General features: G+C 44.7%; 2 protein-coding genes across 9 annotated transcripts in view; one reads left to right on the top strand and one right to left on the bottom strand.

Annotated features, from left to right (window-relative positions):
- Positions 1-14,537, top strand: part of LOC309608508 (uncharacterized protein) — a gene marked incomplete at its 5' end in the record, with an annotated part of 555,765 nt that overhangs the window by 179,779 nt on the left and 361,449 nt on the right. The gene's annotated exons all lie outside the window — the stretch shown is intronic.
- MYRIP (myosin VIIA and Rab interacting protein) overlaps positions 1-14,537 on the bottom strand; it is a 223,647-nt gene that overhangs the window by 55,086 nt on the left and 154,024 nt on the right. For all 3 annotated transcript variants that reach the window (XM_082348456.1, XM_082348457.1, XM_082348458.1), the window contains 2 exons: positions 11,308-11,440; positions 4,044-4,672 (listed from right to left, as the gene is read on the bottom strand). In XM_082348456.1, coding sequence (XP_082204582.1) covers positions 4,044-4,672; positions 11,308-11,440 — 762 coding nt within the window. The remainder of the gene's footprint in view (positions 1-4,043; positions 4,673-11,307; positions 11,441-14,537) is intronic.

The raw sequence follows: 14,537 nt of genomic DNA, 5'->3' as shown, positions 1-14,537 counted from the left end.
TGGAAGGTTGCCTATCTCCACTTCATTTAGTTGTTTTTCTGGGGTTTTATCTTGTTCCATCATCTGGTACATAGCTCTCTGCCTTTTCATCTTGTCTCTCTTTCTGTGAATGTGGTTTTTGTTCCACAGGCTGCAGGATTGTAGTTCTTCTTGCTTCTCAAGGAGCAGCATCTTTTAAGGAATGGGTTTATGATTCTAATATGGCTTCCGTGACTCAGGAAACTGCTCATAGCAGATATAGGATGAATTATTTAATAATGATTTGATGACAGATATTTAATTTGAAAAAAAATAAGGTTAGATCTTACCTCATATCGTCCCCCAAAGTAAAGTACAGATAGACTAAAGAGCTAAATGTAAAATACAAAACTACAAAGTATTAGGAAAAAATAGAAAATATTCTAACAATCTTGGAGATTTAAAACCTTCTCAAACAAGGTACAAAATTTAAAGGAAATGAAGAAAATAATTGATAAATTATTAGTAACAAAAATTTTTGCCTGTAAAGTATACTTAAATAACGTTAAGGTGAAAGTGATAGACAATGGGAGAGTATCTTCAGTGTGTAATCATCAAAGAACTAACATCTACAGTATAATTAGAAAATAAAACTAATTCCTAAAAATCAAGAAGAAAAAGACAGTTGGTCTGACGAAATAATAGAAGAAACATATAAATGTGTCTTTCACAGAAGGAAAAATGCAAATAGCTGTAAATATAGGAAAAAGTGCTCAATCTTAGTAGTAACTATGTTAACTAAAAAGAAATATATTTTTTTCCTCACATAAAGTTGGCAACAGTTTAACAGACTGACAACACCGAGTATTGTTGACAGTATGAGAAAATGTGCTCTACAGTGCATGGCTATGTAGACTGCTGTGAAGTTTTGGGAGTTTAATTTGGCAAGTACTCATTAAAATTAAAGATCCATCTATGCCTCAAGTCAGAAATTCTACTCCTGTACTTGTATAAAGAACTTTGCACAATAATATTTTCTGCAGTATTGTTTATAACATCAAACATTGAAAAAGTCTTGAATATCCATCATTATGGGAACTATTGATTGTGGATTCCTCCCCACCTTGGAACAGTGAAGAACGGAGGAGGTTGGGTGCGATATTTGGAGCAACACTGATAAAGTTCTTGTATCATTAGCATTGCTTAGAATTGCCCGTGCCTGGTGCAAGGTGATAATTAAAAAGACTGACTTTGATTGGATTTATTATTGTTTTAAAATTCTCATCAGGCAATGCACCCTTACTGCTTGCGCCCTGGATGGATTGCTCCCACTCCCACACTCCCCGCTGAAGACCACTGCGATGCAACCTTTTGCAGGTACTGTGCAGAGATCTGTATGCTCTGACTTCTCCATCACATACTCTTAGGAGAAAGAAGTGGAAGAATATGGGGAGTAGGATGCCGAGTTTGCTAAAACACAGACACATTTACATAACTATATTTCTAAATGTGCTATACATATATGATGCACAAATACAAATGTAGTCATTTGGGGAGAGATGGCAGGGATTTAGGGTTGTGGTCAAAGGAGACTATATCTGTATGTTTTAATAATTTTTATATTCACTTATTTATATAGCTTATAAGTATGAAAATAGTATATATATATATATATATATATATATATATATATATATATATATATATATATATATATATATACTTTTTTTGGTGGGGGGGACGAGAACTGCCCTAGTAAACTAAATAGAAGGGAGGACGAGGAGGGCCAGGGTTTTGAAGTCCCCAGAAGTGCAACGCCATCGCCACCTAGTGGTCGGGAAAGGACACTGCCGACGAGGCAGACACAGCAGAGTCCTGGATCCTTTCTGCTGGCCCTTGCCTTCTCCCTGTTGACGGCTTGCAAGGATTAACAGCAGAAGACAACTTAAAAGCCACCTCAGAATAAATAGGAAGCTTCAGGCACCTAGTTATGGTGGATAGGTGGCATTTTATACCTGCCAGTGAATCATGCAGACAACTCTCAAGAATATCCCTTGAGGCAAGTCACCCAGAGTCCCTGGAAAACAGTCTCCACTTGAGCTAGATGGTAATGATTCACAGCTGAACAGAATTTTATATTTCTCATTTATGATCACAACAGTCTCACACGGCAGATTTGTAATGATCTTATTTTACAGAGGAGAAAATGAGAGCTTGGACCAAATTTCTAGGCAACATATTAGCAGGTCAGGTAGCACTGATGCTAAATTCTGTGACCTGAGGACCTCTGAGTGCACGACTGTTTTTTTGTTTTATTTATTTATATTTTTTCATGACTGTCTTAATGGGATCCCCAGGATCAGGGATCTGGCTGACACATTCATAGAAGCTCACTGTAGCAGAGGCTGGTGATGTCCCAGGCTGTATCCCCCAGACCTACATGAGTTGCCTGCAGCCACAGGGGACGATCTGTGGCTCACTGATAGTTTCCCACCTCAGACCCGGCTCTCTCTCTTCTTCTCCATCTGAGGGATTTCTCAGGCACCATCCATGCAAACCTGGCTGTGTATGGAGTTTATGCCCACCCTGGGTGGGACCTCTCTGTACCAGTGGGAGATAGGAGACTAGGTAACTCTTCCCCGTCTTCTAGGTGGAGAATTCTGAGCTGTGATCCACATGACTTCTCAGCGGGTCCCTGGTGGGACGGAGCCCCAGTTGCCTATATTGTATCTTCATTGGCTTTTCTCATTTCCCCGTTTCACTCTTGGGTTTCCTGGGATCGCCTCTCTCATAAACCTACATCCAAATCCTTAATTCCAGACCTGTTTTTGGTGGAACCCAAACTAAGAATGCAAGGCACGGTAGCTGGGTACTATGGGAGATGCAATGACATTCAGAAAGTGGGTGTGGTTTCTCCAGGAGCCTAAAAAGTCAAGTTGATAGTAATGCAAGTAGCTGTGATGATGTGCCTACAGAAAGCAGAGGCAACATAACTAGATCTTCCATAAGGCTCACAGTTACAAATAGTGCAATCCATTGCTTTTAGGCATTTAAACTTTCCAGGCTACATGTGTCCTTTTTGAGTTTAGAAAATACTGCTATGGGAAGGCCAGAGTCAGCATCACAAAGTTCAATATTGAGTTCATGGTGATCAAAACCAGGAAGAGGTGAGGGTGGGGACACAGCATGATCACAGGCATAGAGCTGGGGATGAGCAGGGTTTATTCACAGAATGTAAAATTAATCTGATTGGGGGTCCATGAACTACCTGAAATTGTAAGCAAAGTATGTGTGTGTGTGTGTGTGTGTATGTACAGGTCCATTTTTCTAGGGAGAGATTCTATAGCTTTAATCAGATTCTCTAAGGCAGTTCATGAGGTAAACCGTGAGGGAGGCAGCACTGAGGATTCCGAGGAGGCTTGTGATGGGGACTAAAAGTCACAGAATGTTAGTAAACTGTGCCCTGAATTATCATATTGAAACAATACTGTCTGTGCCCTTGTGCTGTGTTCTAGGACAGAGGTCAGCTCTTTATAAAGTTATCTTATTCACTCATCACAACCATTCTTTGAAGTGGGTTCTAATATTATCCCCATTTGACAGATGAGGAAACTGAGACCTAAAAAGATGCCTTGTCCAAGGTCACACAGCTGGATTTGAACTCGAGCAGGCTGACTCTAAACCCCATAGCCTTAACCCCACACCAGTGGCCATTAGATTTTTAATGCACAGAAGAATCACCAAGAGAGCTTGTTATAACAGAGATGCCTGGGCACCATCCCCAGAATTTCTGATTTAGCAGCTCTGGGGCAGGGCCTGAGGATCTGCATTTCTAACAAGTTCCCAGGTGCTGCTGTGGCTGCTGGTCTGGGGGCCACACTTTGCAAACCCACTTTGAACTCTAAGCTTTCATCTCCAGAGAGGAGGGCATGGAGCCTCCAAGAGTTGTGACTGAGCAGCAAAACCAAGATGAGAATCCGGTTCTATGGATTCTGAACCCGGGACGCTCCACACCACTCCTGCTTGGAGGAGGGCACAGCCTACTGAAAAATGTGTGTGTGCTTGCACGCACCCAGCTTTATTACCTGATGTGTGTCCAGCTCCGGGGGATGGCCGCTGGGGGAAGATAATTCCTTGCTTGGCTCCTCTGAGCCCACCCGGGCCCTTCTCCACCTCCTGGCCCTCCGATCTGCGGGGTGGGGGGCCTCCTCAGGCTCGCTGCTGTCTGAGGTCTCCCTGCTGGCTGCCTGGGGGTTGAAGTTCACGTCTAGCTCTCCCTGTAGGCGCATCTTCTCGGCTGAGGGATTCCTGGGGGCCTTCCTCTGCAACCAGGACAGCCTGGCCCGGCGCCCAGCTTCCCGGGAAGAGCCTGCTGAGGAGGTTTCTGAGTCAGAGCACATGGCCTCGGGGTTGGGGGACAGCCCGGAGTAGGCGGAGGGGCCTTGGTCTGAGCCCTGGGCTTGCATGGACTGAGGCTGGGGGTTCCTGGCCAGGCTCTGGGGCTGTGGGCACAGCGTGCTCAAGGCCTCCTTCCAGTCAAAGTCCTCCTCGCTGTCGGAGCCCATCTCATCGTAGGCGGACGCCACGCTGGAGGCCGCCTCCAGGGCCTGAAACGTGCCACTCTTAGGTTTGGCCAGCAGGCGGGTTGGGGGCAGAGCCCCATCCTTCAGGGCCATCCAGTTCCCGTCGGGGCTGTGCAAAACTGGGGCCACATCTGCAGGCAGGAGGGGGAGAGAAATCAGAGAGGGGCTGTTACCACCTTAGAACAAGGGGCCCCGCCAAGACCTCCCCTGTGCCCCTCTTCCTAGAGCACTTTCTGGTCTCCCCACCCAGACGTGGCCTCCTCCTTCCCTGAGTTGCTGTGACAGACTGTCTGGTTCATTCCATGATCCAACTTGGGTTCTGGCTGATCACGCACAGGGCTGGGCCCTCCTCCCCGATGACAAGGGCCCTGCGGCAGGGTCTGGGTCTCAGTCATCTCTTTGGCCTGCACTGTCCCAAAGCCAGCTCGTGCAGAGGAAAGAGCAGAGGCTGGGAAGTCAGAGGGCCAGGGCAGAGAGCAGGCTCAGCCACCTAGCCGCTGTGTGAGTCTCCGAGCTTGGGTCTCTGGTTGGTGAAAAGGGCACAGCTAATACTTCTCTGGGCTGCTGAGAGGATGAAATGAGGTGAGGCTCATAAAGTGTGTTACACATACCTGCTCAGAGCAAAAGATGACTTCTTAACAGCTCTTTCCCCCTTGCCTATAAATGAGGCCACTGTAGGGCAGGGCAAAGAACAAGAACCTTGAATTCAGGCAGAGCCAGGGCTGAGCCCCAGTCCTGGCCATTACTAGCAGGTGACCTTGGTCAGAGAGCATCTCTGAGCCTGTTTCCTGACCTGTCAGTGGGGACAGTGTGACCCTCCCGGGCTGTCAGAGGATTTTTATGAGACAACATATGTGAAGCATCCATCACAGTGCCTACTACAATGAGGGCCCCCAACTATTTTTATCTTCCATCTACTGAATTGAATTATACCATTATTATTTAACACCTGACTGGACCAGCACCTGTGTACTCCTTGTACATGTGTATAGAGGACAGATATGTTTATACCCTACGTCTGTACCCTATAATTCCTCTTCAGTACTACAACAACACTGTTTCCACTGACTGTGTGAACATTCAAAAGAGAGGCTAACCAGAGTATTATTACCTTTGACATGTTATGGGCTCTACCTGTGATAATAGTAGGTCTTCTGGGAAAAAGGGCTCTATTTTGTTGGCGTCTTCCCCAGTGCCATGTCCCAAGATCAACATTCAGGTACTGCAGAAGGCAGCGACTAAAGGGCCCATCAGGGTTTCTCCAGAAATGCTCAGGCTCTCTCTCAGTTGAAGCTAATAATGGCCAGTGAGCAGCAATCTTGCTTTGCCTAAGGCTTTCTCTGGTTACCAGAGCCTGTGCTGGCTGCCCTGAGGCAGGACGGAATCACCACCTCCTGGGAGCAGCCCTCACCAATGACTGGGGAGCTAGGGGATAAGTACCCCAGCTCCCTTGCCCATTGGAGCTCTTGGAGTTCCCCAGTGGGGCAAGCTCGTCACCCATGGTCATACCCTGCTTCATAACAAGTCATTTGTTGCCTATTTTCCCTTCCCTGTATCATATCCCTACTCTCCTCCCTGTGGTTCCAGGTTCACCTCCAAATAAACTATAGGCCCTCAGATCTTTTTTTTTTTTTAATGGCCTTTATTATGTTGAGGTAGGTTCCCTCTATGCCCACTTTCTGGAGAGTTTTTTTTTATCATAAATGGGTGTTGAATTTTGCCAAAAGCTTTTTCTGCATCTATTGAGATGATCATATGGTTTTTATTCTTCTGTTAATATGGTGTATCACATTGATTGATTTGCGTATATTGAAGAATCCTTGCATCCCTGGGATAAATCCCACTTGATCATGGTGTATGATACTTTTAATGTGCTGTTGGATTCTGATTGCTAGTGTTTTGGTGAGGATTTTTGCTTCTATATTCATCAGTGATATTGGTCTGTAATTTTCTTTTTTTGTAGTATCTTTGTCTGGTTTTGGTATCAGGGTGATGGTGGCCTCATAGAATGAGTTTGGGAGTGTTCCTTCCTCTGCAATTTTTTGGAAGAGTTTGAGAAGGATGGGTGTTAGCTCTTCTCTAAATGTTTGATAGTATTCACCTATGAAGCCATCTGGTCCTGGACTTTTGTTTGTTGGAAGATTTTTAATCAGTTTCAATTTCATTTCTTGTGATTGGTCTGTTCATATTTTCTATTTCTTCCTGGTTCAGTCTTGGAAGGTTATACCTTTCTAAGAATTTGTCCATTTCTTCCAGGTTGTCCATTTTATTGGCATAGAGTTGCTTGTAGTAGTCTCTTAGGATGCTTTGTATTTCTGTTGTAACTTCTCCTTTTTCATGTCTAATTTTATTGATTTGAGTCCTCTCCCTCTTTTTCTTGATGAGTCTGGCTAATGGTTTATCAATTTTGTTTATCTTCTCAAAGAACCAGCTTTTAGTTTTATTGATCTTTGCTATTATTTTCTTTGTATTTCATTTATTTCTGCTCTGATCTTTATGACTTCTTTCCTTCTACAAACTTTGGGTTTTGTTTGTTCTTCTTTCTCTACTTCCTTTAGGTTTAAGGTTAGATTGTTTATTTGAGATTTTCCTTGTTTCTTGAGTAGGCTTGTATTGCTATAAACTTCCCTCTTAGAACTGCCTTTGCTGCATCCCATAGGTTTTGGGTCGTCATGTTTTCGTTGTAATTTGTCTCTAGGTATTTTTTGATTTCCTCTTTGATTTCTTCAGTGATCTCTTGGTTATTTAATAACATATTGTTTAGCCTCCATGTGTTTGTGTTTTTTACGTTTTTTTCCCTGTAATTGATTTCTAATCTCACAGCATTGTGCTCAGAAAAGATGCTTGATATGATTTCAGTTTTTCTTAAATTTACTGAGGCTTGATTTGTGACCCAAGATGTGATCTATCCTAGAGAATGTTCCATGTGCACTTGAGAAGAAAGTGTAATCTGCTGTTTTTGGATGGAATGTCCTATAAATATCAATTAAATCTATCTGGTCTATTGTTTCATTTAAAGCTTGTGTTTCCTTATTAATTTTCTGTCTGGATGATCCATCCATTGGTGTAAGTGAGGTGTTAAAGTGCCCCACTATTATTGTGTTACTGTCGATTTCCTCTTTTATAGCTGTTAGCAGTTGCCTTATGTATTGAGGTGCCCCTATGTTGGGTGCATATATATTTATGATTGTTATATCTTCTTCTTGGATTGATTCCTTGATCATTATGTAGTGTCCTTCCTTGTCTCATGTAACATTCTTTATTTTGAAGTCTATTTTATCTGATACGCATATTGCTACTCCAGCTTTCTTTTGATTTCCATTTGCATGGAATATCCCCTCACTTTCAGTCTGAATGTGTCCCTTAGGTCTGAAGTGGGTCTCTTGTAGACAGCATATATATGGGTCTTGTTTTTGTATCCATTCAGCAAGCCTGTGTCTTTTGGTTGGAGCATTTAATCCATTCACATTTAAGGTGATTATTGATATGTATGTTCCTATTACCATTTTGTTAATTGTTTTGGGTTTGTTTTTGTAGGTCCTTTTCTTCTCTTTTTTTCCCACTTAGAGAAGTTCCTTTAGCATTTGTTGTAGAGCTGGTTTGGTGGTGCTGAATTCTCTTAGCTTTTGCTTGTCTGTAAAGGTTTTGATTTCTCCATCAAATCTGAATGAGATCCTTGCCGGGTAGAGTAATCTTGGTTGTAGGTTCTTCCCTTTCATCACTTTAAATATATCATGCCACTCCCTTCTGGCTTGCAGAGTTTCTTCTGAGAAATCAGCTGTTAACCTTATGGGAGTTCCCTTGTATGTTATTTGTCATTTTTCCCTTGTTGCTTTCAATAATTTTTCTTTGTCTTTTATTTTTGTCAATTTGACTACTATGTGTCTCGGCATGTTTCTCCTTGGGTTTATCCTGTATGGGACTCTCTGCGCTTCCTGGACTTGGGTGGCTATTTCCTTTCCCATGTTAGGGAAGTTTTCGACTATGATCTCTTCAAGTATTTTCTCTGGTTCTTTCTCTCTCTCTTCTCCTTCTGGGACCCCTATAATGCAAATGTTGTTGCATTTAATGTTGTCCCAGAGGTCTCTTAGGCTGCCTTCATATCTTTTCATTCTTTTTTCTTTTTTTCTGTTCCGCAGCAGTGGATTCCACCATTCTGTCTTCCAGGTCACTTATCCGTTCTTCTGCCTCAGTTATTCTGCTATTGATTCCTTCTAGTGTAGTTTTCATTTCAGTTATTGTATTGTTCATCTCTGTTTGTTTGTTCTTTAATTCTTCTAGGTCTTTGTTAAACATTTCTTGCATCTTGTCGATCTTTGCCTCCATTCTTTTTCCGAGGTCCTGGATCATCTTCACTATCATTATTCTGAATTCTTTTTCTGGAAGGTTGCCTATCTCCACTTCATTTAGTTGTTTTTCTGGGGTTTTATCTTGTTCTTTCATCTGGTACATAGCCCTCTGCCTTTTCATCTTGTCTATCTTTCTGTGAATGTGGTTTTTGTTCCACAGGCTGCAGGATTGTAGTTCTTCTTGCTTCTGCTGTCTCTCGGATCTTTGTATTAGGGTCCACTTCTGGGGTAAGCCAAACAGACACCCACATGATGCAAACGTGCAGACTTGCCCCGTCAGTGGAGCATTCACTCTCGGGGAAAGGTGTATCCTTGGGGCCTTACAATTAGTCGCTAAGTCTGCCCTCGGGACCATCTTTGGGGCTCTGAATCTGATGCTTCTTCTCAGTGGCACACCCTTGGCCTTCTCTCCTTGAGGAGCTGGCTACTCTGTTCTCTGAGCTTTGCCAAAAAGCTTTCTTTTTTTTTTTTAACACTTAAACTATATCTTATTTTTGTGGTTGTCTATCCCGCCCCCCATCCCCCACCCCTGACCATGAGTTCCTTGAGGGCAGGGCCGCCTCTTCTTCACTGCTGGACCCCCAGCCCCTGGCCAGTTCTGCAACCCATCCTGGGCTGGTAAAGACCACTCGCTTGTGAACACAGGCACCCACAGGCTGCAGGGGAAGATGGGGCACTTGATGTGTGGCTCTACATGAGTCCAGCTGTCTGCAGCCTCTCCTGGGGCCATGGGAGGAAGCCAAAGAGAGAAGGCCCTAGTGATGCCACTCTGTGCCTGCCTCCAGGGTTGGCTGTGTTGTAGATGTGGTCCTGGGCCCACCTCCAACACCCACTACATGGTGGGCTGGGGTCTGCCCATCACCAGCTCCTCTCTTCCTCTGCCTTTTATAATTCCAGATGGCATGTTGCTCTGGGAAAGCTAGAAGTTTGCCAGTTTTTATCTCAGCAAAAGCAGGGATGGCTCCATAAATGCCCAACCCCATGAAAACCTTGTTTGTCAAGCTGCATTGTGGGAAATTCTCAGAGCTCTGCCTGGGCTACAGTACCATATTCCCTCATGCACTGGGACACCCTCTGGGACGCTGCTCTCCTTCATCCTCTCCTTTCTCCAAATTCTCACTCTTTCATGATTGTGTAGACAACTCACAGTTAGAAAGTCAAGACCAGGAACTGTCCCCTGATCTTCATTTCCCAGCAATGAGCACATGCTGTGTATGTGGCAGATGCTCAGTCAAGGTCTACGAAGTGAAAATGTGTTTGGCGGGGGGACATGCATTACTTGCTGTAAGCACTGTCAAGACTGAAGACTGAAGGTGGGTTTACTCAGCCCACAGTGTCCCCTACAGCTGACCTCAACCATGGACCAACAGAGCCAACCCTTCCCCTGAGGCATAAACAGAACTGCTGAAAATAGTCCAGTTGACGTTACCCTTCTAAGATGACCTCTGCCTCTGGCCCTCCTCTGTTCTACATTTGTGCTCTGCTGAGACTGAGAAGTGCCCCCAGGGAATAACCTGCTTCCTGCTAAACAGATCAGACATCTTTCAAGACTTCTGGGGTTGGCCTGGACATTTTAGCATGTCAAGGACCGAGCAGTCCTCGGAAAAACCAGCAGTTTTCCATACAAGTGCTTTTATATTTTTTATTTTAAATCTTCATCCTGAGAGATGCATGGATTTTTGAGCCGAGTATGAAATCATTTTTCTGTGTGTGATGTTGTTGAACTAAGTTTTTTGTTTCTATGCAGCTGATAAATTACACATGGGTGCCTTAGTTTAGAGAAATTTATGCACAAAATCATGTTTTGAAAACCAAGATCCTTTGCAAATTTTTTTGGAATGCTCATAATTCAGCAGGAATGGTTTTGTGAAATGGAGTGTCTTTTAGAAGTGCTTATAATACCCCCTAAATTTGTTAGTTTCTAAGTCTGAACTTTGAAATGCTCTTTCTTTGTTGTTATTTGTTTACTTTTATGGTGTGGAGACACTTATTACCATGAGTAGTTGAAAAGCCCTGCAAATGTTTGAGGACCACATTAGCTGTGGTATCTTGGATACTGAAATGAATGCCTGCTAGGTTGGATTGGTGTTCCTGGCCTACATATAATAAGACACCTTCTCCTAGTCCACAAAGAACACGTAGCTGAAGGGGGGCTGTGTAGCCAAGTGATCTGAACACACTTGCCCACTGTCTCACGGGTCTCAGAAGGAAAACTTCCCATGTGGGAAACATGTCCACATTATATATTGTGTGCTGTGCGAGAGACCTCATGACTTGGTGGCCCAGCTGTCCCAAATGGACACATCTCCACTCAGACTGATGGTAGGAAGGGCTGAGCAACCACACGACAGCCGAGAAGCCTCCCAACAGCATTTTTGAGACCCACAGACCAAGCACATGCTGCTTAGAACAGTTACTTGTCTCATCCAGCCTGTCCACGCTCTTCCAGCTGGGCCATGCCTCCTCCTCCCTCGGCTGCCTCGATGCAACCTCCAGCGAAGAGGTCCTCAGGGCATATTCTCTGCTGAGTGAGAACACAGACTGTGACCGCTGTGGAAAGAAAAGAGGGGAAGGGGTGACCTTGTAAGGCACAGTCCCCAGGAGGAGTGCCTTCAGATCCACAGGCGTCCCACCGCATGGAGAAGACACAGCTGATGGTAATGGCTTTTCTCGTGTTGAGGTTTAGAAGTTGCAGATCAGTGCATCATGCCGTATAATGGCACACATGTTTCCTGTTTATTCCATTGCAAGCACGCAGGCCTGCCAGAAAGCATCAGAGTTGTGGTGGAATCCGACAGAGCAGGTTCTCACATGGCTCCTGTTTACCCAGCCATTCTCTCGGCCAAGATTTCTTAGGGCCAACTGTGTGTGATGAAAATGAGAGCATCTTCCCTTCAAAGACCTCCAAACCTGAGCATGTCAGCAGTGTAAGTAGAAAGTTATAGCACAATCTAAGTGCTGCAATAGACAAGTGAACCAAGGATGATCAGTCCACAAGCCCAGAGCCTTTGCAACACATTCCCATTTAGTTAAAAAAAGGAAAATAAACTCTAACCTAAGGGCAAGTGGTAGAAAAGGGATTTCAAATGACTGACAAGAAACATGTTTGAGCTGTATCATTTCTGTATGTTACAAATGTTATACTGCGAATCTGAAGCTCAAATGTTCTGTGTAGGGAATTTCATCAAACAGAAAGAGACCAATTTTTTCCATTGTCATTTAATGAAAGAATTCCCTTCTATTGGTGATTTACTTTGATCTTTCTATATGGGTGAAACAGGAACGAAAGCGTCTCTGAGGTAGGAAGCGAAGTACCCATCTCTGACTCAGGCCCCAGGCAGTTTGGCGCCACCAGCTGGCCAACCTCAACAACAACAGCCCTGCTGCCTTCTCTCCCGGGAGGAACTGGCTCATCTTGGTAACTTTCTTCCTCTCCCGCCACAGGTCCTGAGAGTAGGAGACAAGAGGGGAGCATGTTTGGAGAGCTGTGGGCAGGGCCCTCGGGCGGCTGAGGCCGGACTCAGGACTCAGCTGTATCTGGGCTCCAAGACCACCTCTGCTACAACACCTTGGCTGAGTGACTCAATTTGTTGAGAAGCAGAAACCTAATCTTGCTCTGCACACAGTAATTGCATAATAAGTATGAGCTTTAAAAAGGTGTTTGAGAATAACAAAGGAGAATAGCAAACACCGGATCCAGGATATATAGGTGAGAAAATTGAGCATGATGACCAGGGTTTTGGGAGAGGACAATGCACTCTGTAGCCTTGCCCCGAAGGATGGTTAACCAGTCTGAGAAAAGACTCAGAGAGGACTGAGGATCGAGGCCCAGCATCACCGTCATCACAGGCTAGGCCAGGGCCCAGCAGCCCTCAGACATAGGGCGTCTGGCACACTTTGTTGGAGAGGGTGGTACAGCCAGTTCTGGTCCAGAAGGAGTCATAGGAAACCTCTTCTATTTCCCCTCACAAGACCTTGAGGCCGATCCAGGAGGAAGATGGGTTTGCATAACAACTACGGAACGCTTTAAGCTGTGTACCAAGGGTCACAAACTGCCTCCCACTCCTTTGATTACAGAAGAGAGTATGACGGGTCTCCAGACCTGCCGTTCGATGCACGGTCACAGGTTAATGCAGCCCAGGAGTGGAGGAGCTCTCCCCCTCTTATCGATTAGATGAGATTCAGTGTGCATTCAGTTCAAACAGGCCACGGTCTGTGGGAAACCCCCTTCCTCAAGCTGGGCTGAGGGTCCTGGCGGCTTCTATTCTTGCTGTGTTATACGACACTCTATTGCAACATCTGTTATTTTGCCTGGTGCAAGCAACTGAGGGAGGTTAATGGACTGCTAAGGGTGACATCCCCAGCCCCTAGCACAGTAACTGGTACGGAACTGGAAATCAATAAATGTTTACTGTGGAGTGAATGTGATTTGGGGTGGGCTACAGGATAGGTTTTCAGAAGTGCCTGATGATGATGATGATGATGATGATAATGATCTTACTAACTTCTTGGATGACACTGGGGATCAAGAGAAACAAAGAAGAAGCCCACTGTCATCCTCATTTATGTCATGGAGGTCAAGGTCTTACTTGGAGGAGAGAAAAGCTAACACACACGTCAAGTGGCTCTCAGTTGGGTACCAGTTCCATCATTCCGAGGGCACAGCAAGCACTGACCCTGTCTCTAGCGCCCTGAACAGCTCTGATACTTCACAACAACCAAGGTTTTCTTGGGGTTGGGTATTCAGGGAGCCATCTATAATTTTGTGAAATCCTTGACAGATGATGAGCAGCTATCACAGAGGCAGAGATTAAGGGTGACAGTCTATTGGCCAGTGAAGTTGTTAAAAATGAAGAAAAAAAATCCTTCCATGGCAAACCCCCATATATTCAGGGGAACATACCCTTGACACGCCTCCCACCTTGGACTGGCAAGAAGACCCCCCTTCTGTGTGATCGCACGGCTCTTCCTGTCTCTCCTACAGTCCTATTCCAACATATCGACTCCTCCACAGACTGTGAGCTCCTTGAAGACAGGGATGGTCTTTTGGGTGTGACCCTCGGTCCCATGTTTGTGACTGAATTTGTAGGATGTAAGACACAGGTGTGGCCCTAAGGAGCTGATGGCCTATTGCCAGGTGCAGTATTACTGCAGCCTCACCTGAGCTGTTTTCTATACCCTGGTCTTTATTTTTCTATCTTCAAACTTCTCACTGTAAATCACTGAATACATGTTTGAAAGAGAGGAAATGATAGTATTTCATTTTGCAGTGGCTCAAACAATATTTTATTTCTGTATGTGTGTGGCTGTAGGAGGTGGCTGGGCTCCACTTCTATAGGACAAAAATGCTCCCTCACCTACAAAAGCCAAGATCAAGCAATGAAAAGTCCTTCTGTCGTCCCAGCAGGGAAGAGGGGATCTATGTTTTTCATGAGTTGAGGATGCCAGGCTTTTGTAATCTATTTCAGGCAAGCCATTGTTTCACACTAGGAAAAACAGCTATACCCTGACAATCACAAGAATCCCCAAAGAGCTGACTCCAGCGCATCTCAGGACACTGCTGGCCTGCTGTCTCCAGCCAGGGTGGAAAAGCCCCAGACCCTAGACCCAGTTTTGCCACAAACTCATTGCAATAAACATATTGCCC

The sequence above is a fragment of the Balaenoptera borealis genome (assembly GCF_965194805.1).
Source record: "Balaenoptera borealis genome assembly, chromosome: 12".
NCBI lineage: Eukaryota > Metazoa > Chordata > Mammalia > Artiodactyla > Balaenopteridae > Balaenoptera > Balaenoptera borealis.
This window is presented reverse-complemented; position numbering and strand designations above follow the sequence as displayed.